This window comes from Bombus vosnesenskii, unplaced genomic scaffold (assembly GCF_011952255.1).
Source record: "Bombus vosnesenskii isolate JDL3184/JDL3185 unplaced genomic scaffold, Bvos_JDL3184-5_v1.1 scf7180000016273, whole genome shotgun sequence".
Classification (NCBI taxonomy): domain Eukaryota; kingdom Metazoa; phylum Arthropoda; class Insecta; order Hymenoptera; family Apidae; genus Bombus; species Bombus vosnesenskii.
The window spans coordinates 1,238,691-1,252,522 of record NW_022884342.1 but is presented as its reverse complement, the minus strand read 5'-3'; the positions used below and the strand labels follow the sequence as shown (position 1 = coordinate 1,252,522).

General features: G+C 48.4%; 2 protein-coding genes across 3 annotated transcripts in view; both read left to right on the top strand.

The window, feature by feature from the left end:
- LOC117242289 (homeobox protein abdominal-B) overlaps positions 1–13,072 on the top strand; it is a 75,466-nt gene extending 62,394 nt beyond the window's left edge. The window contains exons 5-8 of one of the 2 annotated variants that reach the window (XM_033508827.1): positions 118–210; positions 622–665; positions 6,862–7,838; positions 12,561–13,072. In XM_033508827.1, the coding sequence (XP_033364718.1) occupies positions 118–210; positions 622–665; positions 6,862–7,838; positions 12,561–13,048 (1,602 nt within the window). In that variant the 3' untranslated portion in view covers positions 13,049–13,072. Of the gene's footprint in view, positions 1–117; positions 211–621; positions 666–5,734; positions 7,839–12,560 lie in introns of those variants that run through there. The other variant, XM_033508826.1, reaches the window with a different exon arrangement.
- LOC117242296 (period circadian protein-like) lies at positions 13,049–13,448 on the top strand (the record flags this gene model as incomplete). Its single annotated transcript, XM_033508832.1, has 1 exon — positions 13,049–13,448. A coding segment is annotated over one exon (369 nt), but the record flags the coding sequence as incomplete, so codon positions are not given.
- Between the last annotated feature and the right edge of the window lie 384 nt (positions 13,449–13,832).

The window sequence follows — 13,832 nt, the reverse complement described above, 5'->3', positions numbered from 1 at the left end:
CAAGCTACCGAACTTTATACCTGGAGCGATATATATAAAAATATTTTTACATACAGTCACGTTAACGGGATATAGGTATGACAATGTCAATGATCGTTCCCTTTTTTTCTGTTTCAGGCTGATGTTTTTCTTTATAAACCTGTAAATAAAAGGCCTCAAAGTGTACGGCGCCGTGGAGAAGACGTTTCACCCGTTCGAGCTGTGCAGCAGGTGAGTCAAATCTTTCTGAAAGCGTCCATTGTTTCGTATAATTTCGATCCTAACAGAAAGTGGACGATTTATTAAAAAATGTTCTGTACATTTAAAACATATATATCATACGTAGTCACGTGTAATACTTCGACGAAGTTGATCGAATCCCTCATTCGATCGCAGTTGTACAATTTAGAAGCGCGTGTTTGGTTTAAATTGAGTCTACGATACTAGCCATAAAATTATAAGATTGTCGCGAAATATTATTGTTGAAATTTGCGAGAAGAAAGTGGCACAGATAACGCGCCTAGGACGAAAGTAAGACGCGTGGGAGTAACGTAACGTGGCGATCGATCCGAGAAACGCGATATCTATAAAACACTTTCGATTGGATGTGTCACCCTTTCATGGTGTTTGCTAATGTTTCAGGCTTTCCCGCGTGTTCCAGCCGGGAACACTGGCCGGTATACAAGGTGAGTTGCGCACCCGTCTATTTCTGTTATATTCCTTTCTTTTCTTCTTGTTCAAATGAAACCATTACTCGCCCACGGTACGTTCGATAAACGTTTCAATCCTCTTAACACCGATCCCTAAAATTCATTTTATCGAATTTACGAACTCGTTGCACCTGGAAAATGTCCGATCGCAGTGACACTTGGCAATCGACTATGAAACGATTTCTAAACGAAGCGACTTGGATATTAAAAAAGAAAGAGAGAATCGGCGCGCGAAACGATGAAAAGAAGCGGGGAACACGAAGAAAACAGTGACATCGTGAATTTTTAAGGCGATACGATCACCCCCGACGTCTCGTTCGGACTAGACGAGTTAATTCGCTGCTTGTAGCCGACCTCGAAACCTCGAGCTAAAAAGTCGACGATAACGTACTGTTTCCTAGATACGTACTTGCCGTAAACAGAGGATTGTATACAACTGCGTCGCACTAAAAGCTACTAAACCGCGCATACTACCTATAAATGGGCGGGTTGCTATAAAGCCCATTCATGATCGCGTCGTCTGTACAACGAACGTCAGGTGGCTCGCGCCTCCCCCGCGATTTATCGCACTTCTATTCGAACGAGAGTCTCGTGCCTCTCATGTACTTCCTACGCAAGCACAATAGCACACGACCCCGATATCGGTGCAGACAGTGATTCGATATATTCTACTTCAATTGCGTTATTTAAGAATAAGCAAAGCAACGATATATTATCGACTGTTATACGAAGGGAATCGATTTTGTTGGTAATCTTATAAACTGAGATTCGCTAACTGGTTAGTTCCGATAGCGAAAATTTTAATTTTCTAATACATATTAATGCAAGGAGAAGAATAAAATCCTAACTGCACGACTTAATATTTAAATTATTTAGGACGATATTATTCGTCCGTTTCTCTCAGTTTACCTATTACGAAACAGGAAACAATGGTCAAATAACACTAATTTAGGACAGTGATATACAACATACACAGCTTACAGTGTTTTCTTCCTCTTTTGTTACCGCTCTGGGTACAATTCTCAACGCTATTCGTGAAGTAACACAAACTTAAGACAATGATATACAACTTATTCGGTTTGCAATGGTCTCTTCGACCCTAGTTACCGTGTTTCGGTACAATTCTCGACGCTGCTTTCTACAGTACTCTAATCCGCTGGAATTACTCCTGCAACCCTCGCAATAACTTTTTTTGCTGTGTTTTTATGTGCAAACGGTAAGGACGTCTCGTAGGCAAATATACCTCTCTTAATTACCCCTACATCGTAAAGGTCCCGTTATATTAAGCCTATTATCCTTTTTCCTTAGAATACATCAGGGTATACCCTAGGAATGTTATCCTCAGAAATTTTGCCTGCATTTTAAATACCGCCTATTGTAAACAAGATTTTGTTCTTAAATTTACTTCAGCGAGGTTTATTGACGGAATGGCTTGAAAAGTAGAGAAAATTTGGAAAATTCTGTTCCACCATTCCTTTATGTAATCTTCTCGCAAAGTCGAGACATTTAACGTTGATCGTTAGAGACTCCTAATTACGAGGGACGATCGTGACCGTTTAGAAACGAAATTAGCGCGAACGTCGTAGTCGTGTGGACCTTGGAACTCAAAAGAGAAATTTATAGATTTCTCGCGAGTTATTGCACCAATAATAAACTCTCGCTAATGGATCAATTACGTAACCGAAGGCTATCATCCATTTGCAGGTGTGCTCCATCCATGTGCAGGTTCGATCACCTTTTAACGCCATCGTTTATTACTAGTTTCAAGTTCAATCTGTTCATAAATAGTCGGAAGAAGCTTCTAATGTCAAGTTTACTCACGTCGAGTATCTTATTCAAATATACTCATATGCCTTCTGTTGCACAATTTCACTCAGGACTTTTTTATCTGCACCTTTGTTGCTACGTAGTGTTAAGGCCTTTGCCCTTCCGTCGAAAAAAGATGCAAATCGTACAGTTTAGTATACGCAAAGTGTCAAGTCGTGAGATCTAGCCAAATATGAACTATGCACGGTAAATCTTCATTTATTGCAATGAAATTTTAGTTTTCGCAAGGTTGAATCGACTCTTGCTCATTGACTCTGCTTATCTGAACACTGGCCATATATATTCTAGTTACCTGAACAGTTTACTCCTCGATGGATTCAGATAGACGAATAGGTTCTAAAGTCCAAAATTTTACTCGGTCGCAACTTAAAATTGACTCGGTTGCTTTAAAAAGGCTCGACGATGGACATCAGCGTTGTATAGATTTGCCGATAAACCTAACGGGCGTTCGAATAATTTGATAATTCGTTTGCCGATTAAGAAGCATCCCACGTCGAGGCGCGATCTAGTGGCGCGCGAGCCTGATGGACAGATGGAAGGCGTATGTGCCACCGGAGTTGTTGTCAGATCGTTTTACTTTACTGCCCCATAAAAGTACCGAGATTTAGACTGCAATACTGCCATGACGTATTGTCGGCACATGTGTGCGTGTGCACGTACACGCGTCGTTACAACGTGCGCGTCGATTCACGCACCGTAGTGAGATCGTGGCGGTCGCGAGACATCACCCGTTCCTCCTTTCGCGTGTGACGTCACGCGTGCAGAACAGCGGAAAACGGTCGAGGACTCGGTCATTCGTTCGCGCGACTCCTTCGATCAATTCTCTGTGTTGTTACGTCGGAGAACGTGGCCATTAGGATAATTATGTTCGCGCGTCTACGAGGAATTGGTGGACATTGATTTAGCGATATGGAACTGTAACGTATTACGATCGCGATATTTTCGCTACTTTTCGCGTCTTATCACGGTAATTCTGTCGTTGTTGTTGTTGTTGTTGTTGAGTCTGGACTCGATGGATTGAAAAATATAAGGTTTGAACTAAAACGAATAGGTGTAGCGACTATTTGGAGTAAAAATCAAGGCGATAGATAACTCGGGCAATTCGAACGATTACTCGGTGTTGAAGCCACATGATTGTAAACAAATAATTTAGCAACGATAACGGCTAGTCGTTATTCCGCGAGATAATGGGTATCGTAAAAGACGCGGTGTTCGATGACGGAACTGGCCGAGGATCGACAAAAGTTGCGACCACGCGTTCGTAAATATAACAATCGAAATCGTTAGTCTCGGAAAATTGAATTATTTCGACTTAAAATATCGGACAGAAGCAAACGATCGAGAAAGAGAAAGACGCGAAACCTACTTCTTTGGTTAAGGACGAAATTTTACGAGCTCCCGTGTCTTATTTATCGCGCGTTGGAGGCGCGAAAAAAGTGGAAAGGCTACCGACGCGAAAATTTTGATTCGTGGTAACCCAAGGGACGCGAATATTGTACGCGGGATAGTCGAAGAGGCACCTGCTGTTCGACGATTGGATTACGACCCGGTTCAAATCGTTCCTTTCGTTTTATTTTCATCTCTTTCTTTAGCCAAGAGTCGTGCTCGCAGTGGAGAAAACGCTTGCAAGCGCGAAAGAAGTCGCTCGAGCGATATCGAGATTTTCGTGAAGAGGCTCGCGCATATACGTGTTTCGCTGCGTTTATGCAGGCTAATTCTCGCGCGATGCAGAGAAGGGACAGAGGCAGAGTAGAGTGCGATGGACGAGGGTAGGAAAGGGGTTCGGGGCTAACGGCTTGGCAGAGCGCAAAGTGGTAGGGGGAAGAGAGACGTGTCCGTCCAGGGTTTAGTTATCAAACGATCCGAGAGATCGCGCTCGTGTCGCCTTCAGCTCGTTTGCGCGTCGAGCCGCGGGCAGAGCTCTCAGTTGACGCTCAGTTCGGCTCAGCGAGGCCAGAGAGAAGAAAGGGAGTCTTTTCGTGTGTGTAAACACCGCGCGTGTGTGTATCGTCATTGCCTGCCAGGATTCCACGGCGACTGTGTAGCTCTCTACTTGAGGTATCTAAGGCCGCGTGCACCCCACGATACTTCTTCGGGGATCTGTTACCTGACTTTTCGGAACAGAGCAAAAAAAGAAAAAAAAAAAAGAAAAGGGAAGAGCGCTGAGAGAGCCACTCGGTCCGATCACGAACGTACCGTTTCTCCTGCCCGTGGTGATCCTTGACGCGAGTACGTCTACTGGGATTTCTGCGATTCGTGGATAGCGCGCCTCTCGCCTCGAGAACGGTCGGATAGAAGGAGAAAAGACGTCGAATCGAAATCGAAGGATATTTAAGGAGGATAGGGTGAAAAGGCGAGAACAAGTGACCGGTGGAGACGAAGTGCGCGCTGAAGTGGACGTCGCGTGTGTATTCGAAGAGAGTAATGAGCAGCGTGACAGTTTCCTTTGAGGAAGGAGACGGGACGACATGCAGCTCGAGCATGGTCCGGACCGGGACGACGATAGCAAGATCGGTCGAGCAGTGAAAGAAACGTGCTCGTGCCGTACGGACGACGTGACGTGCTCGGTCTCGAGAAGACCACGATTGCCAAGTGTCCTGATCGCGACATGTTTCAGCCGCGTACCGCTCGTTGATCGTTTCGAGCATCCATCGTCGCCGGTGACGTCCGGCGATCGCGAAATTACGTGGAACGCGCGAAACGAGATCGACTGATCGCAAGAAGAAGAGACCGATTTAAAATCGCAGTTTCACGCCCGTTACGCATATCGTTACGCGTTGATAAAATAACAAAGCTGCAACGCCTTATATCCGGCTGGATATTCCCGAACGATCGTTTCTAAAGGAGTGCTGTGTCATTTTTTGTTTTTGTTCGTTCCAACGTCGCGCGTGGCGCATCATCGTTGGACCTGATCATCGTCATCGTCATCGCTGTTCGATCGCTGGATCGTTTGAACATCGATATCGGAATTCGACCCGCTGACCGATCCTCATCGACGACGTTTCTGCACGTGGCTCGACCTGCTTGCCGCCCGTCAACCTCGATCAACCTCGGTCGTCGTCTTGGACGCGTTGTCGCGGTGGTGGTGGTGGTGGTGGTGGTGGTGCATGCACCTTTTCTCGACGGATTTGCTACGCATTTTATCGCGCCCCTGGGCGCCTCCTTCTCTGTCTATCCCTGTCTCGCTCCGTCTTCTTCTCTCGTCGCTCTCGCTCTCGCTCTCGCTCTCGCGCGTTCTCTTCGTCTCTCCTTCCCTCGGTTTCTCTCTTTCTGGATTGCCGTGTGCCGTCTCCCTCCACCCCACGCTTACCTACCCCTCCACCTGTCTGCCGCGTCGCTGCACACCCTCTCTACCCTCCGCCAACCCTACTCACACGATCACGTACACCCGTACAATTTTCCCTATCCCCACCTACCGCGCGCCTTCTCTACCTTCCGCACGCGTTTTCTTTATTTATTCCGCGATTCCACGGAGCAACGCAACGCTTCGCACACGATGAAACGCGCGGCTCTTCCGTCCTCGCCTTTTTGAAATCGTCGTCTCGCGTGCCAATTTGTGCACGGGACTCGCCGCGGTATTCCCAACTGGTCTCGCTCCCTGACCATTGGTTACATTTGCTGCCGATTTCGTCGGCCACGCTCGACGAGACCGTCTCGTAAAATCGACGCGAATAACTACCGCTCTGCTGCTTCTCTCGCTCCCCCACCTCCCCGCGTCGCCGTCATTCTCGCGGCCTCTGCCGTTTTCTTCTCTTTCTTCCCCTCGTTCGCCTCCTACTCCTCTTCCTCCGCCCTCCCCCCCCCCCCCCTGCCTCCTCTACCTGCTGCTCTTTCATCGCGTACGGTGTCTCGTTTTGTCGGACTAACGTTACTCGCGACGTTATATCGGCTCGCTCGTGTCCGTCCTTGGATCGCATATGCACGTCGTAAACGCGACCGCGTGAAACGACGATGCGATCGCGTTTGCCGGTCGACTGGTGAAAAATCGATCCGGTATTCCCGCGCTTGGTCCGCCGCTGCAACCGTCTCCCGGACAACGCCGACGATCGCGGCCGGATCGGCCACGGAATCGGCCGCGTCGCGACCCTCGTTCCACGTCGACATCGCCACCGTCCCGGGCGTCGTCGTTATAACACCGGCAATCACCTGTCACCATCTGCACCATCGCCGATCACGTGGCTTGCTCGACGGCGACGCTGTACGACAATGTTCACGCCGCGCCGCTGTGCGGCTCCGGCGTGGGCCACCCTGGCTCCGTCACGCCGATGGGGTCAGCCACCGGAGCGGGGAATTCCACCGGGGTAACCTGGTGGGCCATGATGAACGGTTCCCTCTACGAGGACAGCCCGCCACCGGTCCCGCCAACAGCCTCGAGCCTCGTATCGATCCAGCAACAACAGCAAGCTACATCGACACCGGCTTCCCATCAACAAGCCACTACACCGACCTCGCCAGCTGCACCGGCTTCCTCGGCTACGAGCGCGCCTTCGGCGCCCACAGCCAGCGCCAGCTCGACATCGCCGAGCGCCTCCTCGGTGGCGAGCAACAGCGCGCCAGGCCCGCTCCATATACCCGCCAAGAGATTGACCGCCACACCAGCCGCTTCCTCTTACGGCGAAGTCGGCTGCGTCGAGTCCACCGCCGCGCCCGCCGCTGGACCAGCGGGTGTCATTCGTCATTCCCATTCGTCCTCGGCTGGCTCCCAAGGAGGTTGGAGTTACAGTCCCCATCATCCCCAGGACTCTCACTACTCGTCCGCCGCAGCCGCGGCTGACTCCCTCAATCATCACCAAACCTACGGGGGTAACAATCCCCCGACCTATTACAATCTGGCGGCCGACCCTACCTCCACTTCCGGATCCTCCAGGGACAACCGGAAAGCCAGCACGCTCAGCTTCTGGTCGCCAGCCGCGGCGACAGCGGGTTCCGCCGCCACCGCCGGCTCCACTTCCGACTACAAGTCCTATAACTCGGCCGGTGTCGCCACCACCAGCTCCTCGACCGGGGCTGGCTCTTCCTCCGCGGCTACGGGTGCCACGGATCCGGCCGTTTCTTCCTGTCATCAGAGCTTCTCTCAGAGCTGGTGCAACTACGCGCCGTACACCACGGCTAGGCATCACCATCCGGTCGACACGGCTGGCCATCATCATCCTCACTCGCAAGCCGGGGTTCCGTATTTGGCGCCGTCCACGGCGGACGACCGAGGAAGGGTCACTGCCGCGATGGTAGCCGCCGAAGGCGCTTTCCCACATGACGGATACGGTGGCCTTAGGAATTACGGGGCGCCCGAACCTGTTACCTCCAGTCCGTACCCACCTCCAGGTAAGCATCGACTCTGTCTTCTTTTTCATCTTTAATCTATCTTCTTTCCTTCCAGTAGGATCTGCCACTAAGGTAACGTATACCACGTACGTTCTCTACATACGCGTTTGATTTTACTGTTTTTCGTTCGATGGAATAGGTTCTAACGTAACTCGTGAACCGCGCAAAATTTGTTTGCTCGTAAACGCAAGGTCATCCACTGTACGTGCTCCGGCGAGTCCGCAGGGAAACGAAACGTCGTCCAAAAGTCACGAGATCGTGCTTCGAATCTCTTCTAGCTCGGCCTTGAAACGAGTCGGCGAGAAACAGAGAGAGAGAGAGAGAGAGAGAGAGAAACGAAAAGAGTAAGATCGTGAGGGATGTAGAGAAAATTTAAATGGTCGAAATTCGCGAAGATCCTGACCTGTCGCACTAGCGATTCAGTCATCGTTCATTCACGTATTTGGTCATTCTCTTTCGTCCCCACTCGACGTCCTTTCCTCGGGATCCTGGAACCCATGAAACGTCGCATGAGCAACAACGAACCACGGCAGGTTTATTGGCGGCCGTAACTCGTAAACTCTGGCGTGCGCCTCCGATCAGCTGATCCGTTCCATGACCCGTGCAGCCGTTCATTCTTCTCCTACTAACGGCCATTCTCGCTTTCCTTCTCGCAAACGCTGTCGCCAATTTCTTTTCGCGTATCCATCCATCATTCGGTTCGCCCTGTTTCGGCTTTTAATCCGTTTGGATATCTTTTTACCCGTTGTACGTCTACGGAACGTCCGTAGGTCCTTGCTCGGCTACTTGCATAACCAGTTGGAACTCTGTCGGCGTTGAAAACATATGCAAACGTACTGCTGACATATTCAATGCCACGACCGAATCGTATTTTCCTCGTCGCCAAAGAGTCGTAGCAGAACGGAAAGATTGGCTCGGTTTAGAGCTACGAGCTGGAGATTTTGATCGGGCAATAGGATATTATAGAGGCCGGTGGAATGTACGCGCGTGGCTCTTCGAAATCGTAAAGAATAGGAAAATACGAGACACGGTAGTTGCTCATACGACCAAGCTCGGCCCGATAAACGAGATAACGTTCGCGTGATCCTCTCGACTCTCGGCCCCGAAGTTAATCGTATGCGTGGTAGGGAGGTGCACGCGCAGGCGTGCGATCCATACAAAGTAACAGAATACGAGCGCCGCGTATAGTTTAACCGTCCCCCAATAGATGGCAGCTCCATTATCTTTGTTCGTCCGTCTGGTATAGGAGACCGCGTCGTCGCGGCATCGTCTTCAACGCGTAGCTTTTCCCGAATGCTTCCGACCAAACGGTAGCGCGGTTTTTGGACAAGTCGCGCAGACCGCGACAGCTACCGCTGTTCACGATCCATCGTTCGCAACCGATCAGATAACATCTTCCTGGTTGGGTAACGTTATCGTCACAAGAAGACCGGTTGCAACGAAACGACGCGCGCTCGTCGTTTAAAAGCCACTTTGCAACTTTAAACGACCTCCTATGTTTCGCTTTTTAATTTATCGCGCGCTTTTCGATCCCCTTGGACGTGTCTAATTAGGGATATTTCGAGTTACGATCTGATCTCGCGAGCCATCGTTGATCGTACACCGTCCCCGATGTTTTATCTTTCCAGTTACTGTACTCGGTTAGTTTCTGATCGAAAACTCGATTCGTCCTCCTTCGAAATTAACGCTTCGTCTTTCGCGTTAAACCGTTCTGCTAAATTGAAATTACAATAGATAGTCGTATCTAGATGGTCGGAGAGGGAAAAGCTTTCGTCGCGTTGATATCAGTAAATCGTGGACAGTGGTTGTTTCGAGGGTTGGCGCGATAACCGTAACACGCTCGTTGCTGGTAGCACGCCTGCCGCAAATCGATACGTCATTTATCCCGCAGCTCCGTGTGCCCCTTTACACGTCCCTACCGCGCGTTCACATTCGTAAGAATTCCGACCTTCGTTAGAACGATCGGCGTATTCCAACGTTTTATTCGGCGATACATCTTTTTCTCTCGCTTTTGCAATCGGGTTCGCGTAGCAAAACGAACGAAAGCAAAAGTACGTTAAACGAAATAGAAGAAAACGGGACGAAACGGAAGGAACTGGCATCGAGAAACGATAGAAACTACGGGGTGCGGAAAAATAAGAATTAGAACGGGAGAAACGTATATAGAAGAGGATAGGCGGATGACCAGAGGGAGGATGTTACGTGCTCTAATACGATAGGAAGAAAAGACGTAACTCGAATCAGCCTCTATAAAAAAAAGAGAGTGGGAAATGTTTGGTACATTTTTCCCGATCTTGCTATGTTTTAATCGACCGTTTACGATAAGACATTTCTAAAGTTATGGCCGAGGAGAAGGATGGAAGATTTTCTCAAAAAACGATAACAAAGAGCAAGTCTTTAAGTTCGACCGCCGCACGTTAAAATTTATTCGTCTCTCGACGATCGCGCTATTTCGGTTGTAAATAAACTCACCTATTTTCGGTTGCTTTAATAAAATTCCTCGTTGGAACGTGTTTGTTAGGAAATAACAATCCCGAGGAGGACATAGGAGCGTTTTGAGAATCGAGACACGGTTGTGAATAACGTCGATGAGATTCAACGAGGGGAATAGCAGGTGGGAAAGTGCAATTTAGTTGGGCTGACGAGCGTGTAACGTTGCCAAGCTCGCGAGGCTGTTGCATTCGTAGCTTTGCAACGATTACTCGCCATCGTTGTCCGTACTTGGGTTAAAGATAGACGGACAGGCGGACCGCTTTCGTAATCCCTTCGTTTCAAGCACGCTACGTTCGAGCATTGGGCGACCTCTTCCAAAAAGACGTTATTTATATCTCACCTTTACTACGCACCTAATTTACAAGGACTTCTACTATCGGCAATCTTTTTTTATAATAGTTCTACGTCGAACAACGAACGATAAGACAATGTTTCGATCGTACAGTACCTTTTGTACCGCGAATCAAGAAAGACGGAACGTATAATACGAACGAGATTGACCTCTCACGACCGTAAATAAATTTTTAGATTACACGACTTATTACTTTTGACTAGAATCACAAAATTAAAAAAAAAAAAATTATTTACGAGAGAAACGAAACTCTTTTTTTAAAATTGCTGGAAGTCGTTGGACGTTGTTATCGTCGTCGAACGTTTTAATTGGCAAATAGAAAAATTCGCGAGGCGAACGATCGCGCGATTCTTGAACCACGGTCTTGAACCACCGCTGCACCGGCTACGACGGGAAATGTACTAACAGTACCGTGTTTCGCGTTTCCATTTCATGTTTTCCGGCCGGTTAGTACGCCCGGTCCAATTATATCGGCTCCTCGGCCCGTCGCGTCGCGTCGCGTCGCGGCGAACCCTTTGTGTAAGTATGTGCCTCACGTATTTACACAATACACGCATTCGTCAAACGCACGCTGTAGCGCCAGGAAACGCTTTGGGTGTGAATTTCACGATTTCCTGACCTCGCATTCCCCTTAATCAGCGAAATTTTAATTGAAGAAACTTCGTTATTTCAGGGATCCTTTTATCTCTTGGAATTATTATATTCGTTATGTCGATATTCATCGTACGAATTTGAAATCACGATTTTCTTTCTTCTTCCGTTTTCGATATTTTAAAGATCGAATTAGCCTCACTTGCACGTTTACGATGCTGTACTGAGAAACCAGTTTAAAACTCGTACCTAGTAAATGCAATTATTAACCTCTCACGGAAAATTTAATATCCACTATAACTGTACCAGTTTTCCCTCTCCTCGACCGGAGCACGATCGCGAAGAGATAATTTTAAATTAATTAACCCCTTCGAGACTATCGGAAAAATACGTGCCAACGCAAACTTCAGTTCTTTCCGAATAAGTTGTTTACGACCGCTATTCGCAACGTATTTCGCGTAGATAGCGTCAGGTTCATAACATAACGTGAAAAATTGTGTAAACAGTGTGTACTATAAAAGACACATGGGATTATATATCCCTATTTCAAAAATATGCTAGGCCTTATCTTTTTTAATCGTTAAATATCATTATATCGCGTTTGTTGTTGATTATTGACGGGAAAAAGGTTCGTTTCGAAAGGGTTAATTCCGAAAGCCTATATAAATATCAATAAAGCGTCGCTCACGATATTGGGATATACATATACGATCACTCGAGTATCACGCTTATCGACTTTTAAATGAGATTTTTTCTCTCTTGTTAATGTCAGCAGGATATGTTGTCGTATTCAGAGTACTAATTCCAAATGGTAAACAGATCGGTTCATCTGTCGGGAAATCGGGAGACGGTATCACAGTATCGATCGGTCTGTTTGGTTCGGTTTATAACACGTAACCAGTGTCAATAGAGATTTCATTCGGAACAAAGACTAACGGTATTATATAGTTACGCGCCGATACGTCGACCAACGAACCGATGTATTTGCTCTCGTTTCTGTCGACTTGTACGGATCTAATGATTGGACGAGCCGCGGAAAAAAGGAACGGGTATGGTGATTTTCTTTGTCCGGGGCACGTTGGGACGCAAGATCGAGAATATGGTAATTGCTATCGAGTAGCAACGGATCGAGTGGAAGTTATTTTTTAATCTCGTATGAATATATTATTCCGAAAATTTGATTACTTTCGATGAGCGCAATCTCAATATCGAAGCAAATTTATTTATCGGCTATATTCCTAGCTAGCAACTAGGTTGTTTGTTACCGGCAAACTAATTGTGTTAAGTGATGTGGGGTTCCTCCCCATCTTCGTTGTTTCCCGCAGGTTCCCTGGCGGGAGTCGGCGTCGGTGTCGGCGTACCCGGGATGGGCGTTGGTTGCGGAAGCTCGAACCCTCTGGAATGGACCGGTCAAGTGACGGTACGAAAGAAACGCAAGCCGTACTCCAAGTTCCAGACGCTCGAGCTTGAGAAGGAGTTCCTGTTCAACGCGTACGTGTCGAAGCAGAAGCGATGGGAGCTGGCGCGCAACCTAAATCTAACCGAGCGACAGGTGAAGATTTGGTTCCAGAACCGACGAATGAAGAATAAGAAGAACAGTCAACGGCAGTCGCAGCAGCAGAATAACAACAACAACAGTAACGCCAACAACGCGAATCATCACGCGGCGACCGGTAGCCACCACCATCCGAGCGCCGCACACGCGCCACCCTCGAGTCACCACGTGGTCGCGCAGGCGCACCACGCAAACGGTTCAGCGAAGCATCATCAGTGACCCGTGGCCTTCTCTGGGGTCGTCTTCGGCCATCATCATCATAGCCATGGCTCAACGAACGGTTGCGTCGGAAACGGGACTGGAACCGCGACCGGGACCACGACCGGGACCGGAACCGGGACTGGAAACGGCACTGGTCACTCCGGCGGCCACGCGAGTCTGGTTACAGGTCACAGCCACACGCTTCACGCGCCCCAACCTCAAACGCCTCTGCCGACCCACGCCGCCGGTGCCTCCAACACCGTCACGCCCCCCACCGCTGTCGTTCATCCTCACATTCACGCACATGCTCATCATCATCAGTTGGCGCACGTGGCTCAGCAGTATCCTGCGCTTCTTCATCAGACGCCTCATGGCCTGGCTGCCTGAACGCGAGATCATCCTTCAGGTTTTGACGCCCCCAGAGAAATCGTGGATGAGTCGTGCCATCGTACACGGCTCGACCTTGCAACGCAACTTCTTTATCACCGCCGCCGTCGTCGTCGTCGTCGTCGTCGTCGTCGTTACTGGAAATCGGCATCCACGACAACGTCGGATAGATAGATATGTACCCGCACACTTATCGAAATTTGTTCAGCAGCTGTTCAAAGACTGCCTATCACTTGTAAGGAAAGATAATGTTTCGCGAGTAGTATATTATTATTATTAATATTATTTTATTATTATTATTATTATTATTATTATTATTATTATTATTATTAATATTATTATTGCCGATCATCGTCATCTTTATCGTCACCCATGTTTATTATCCAACGGAAGGAATACTGTTGTATAGAAGAGC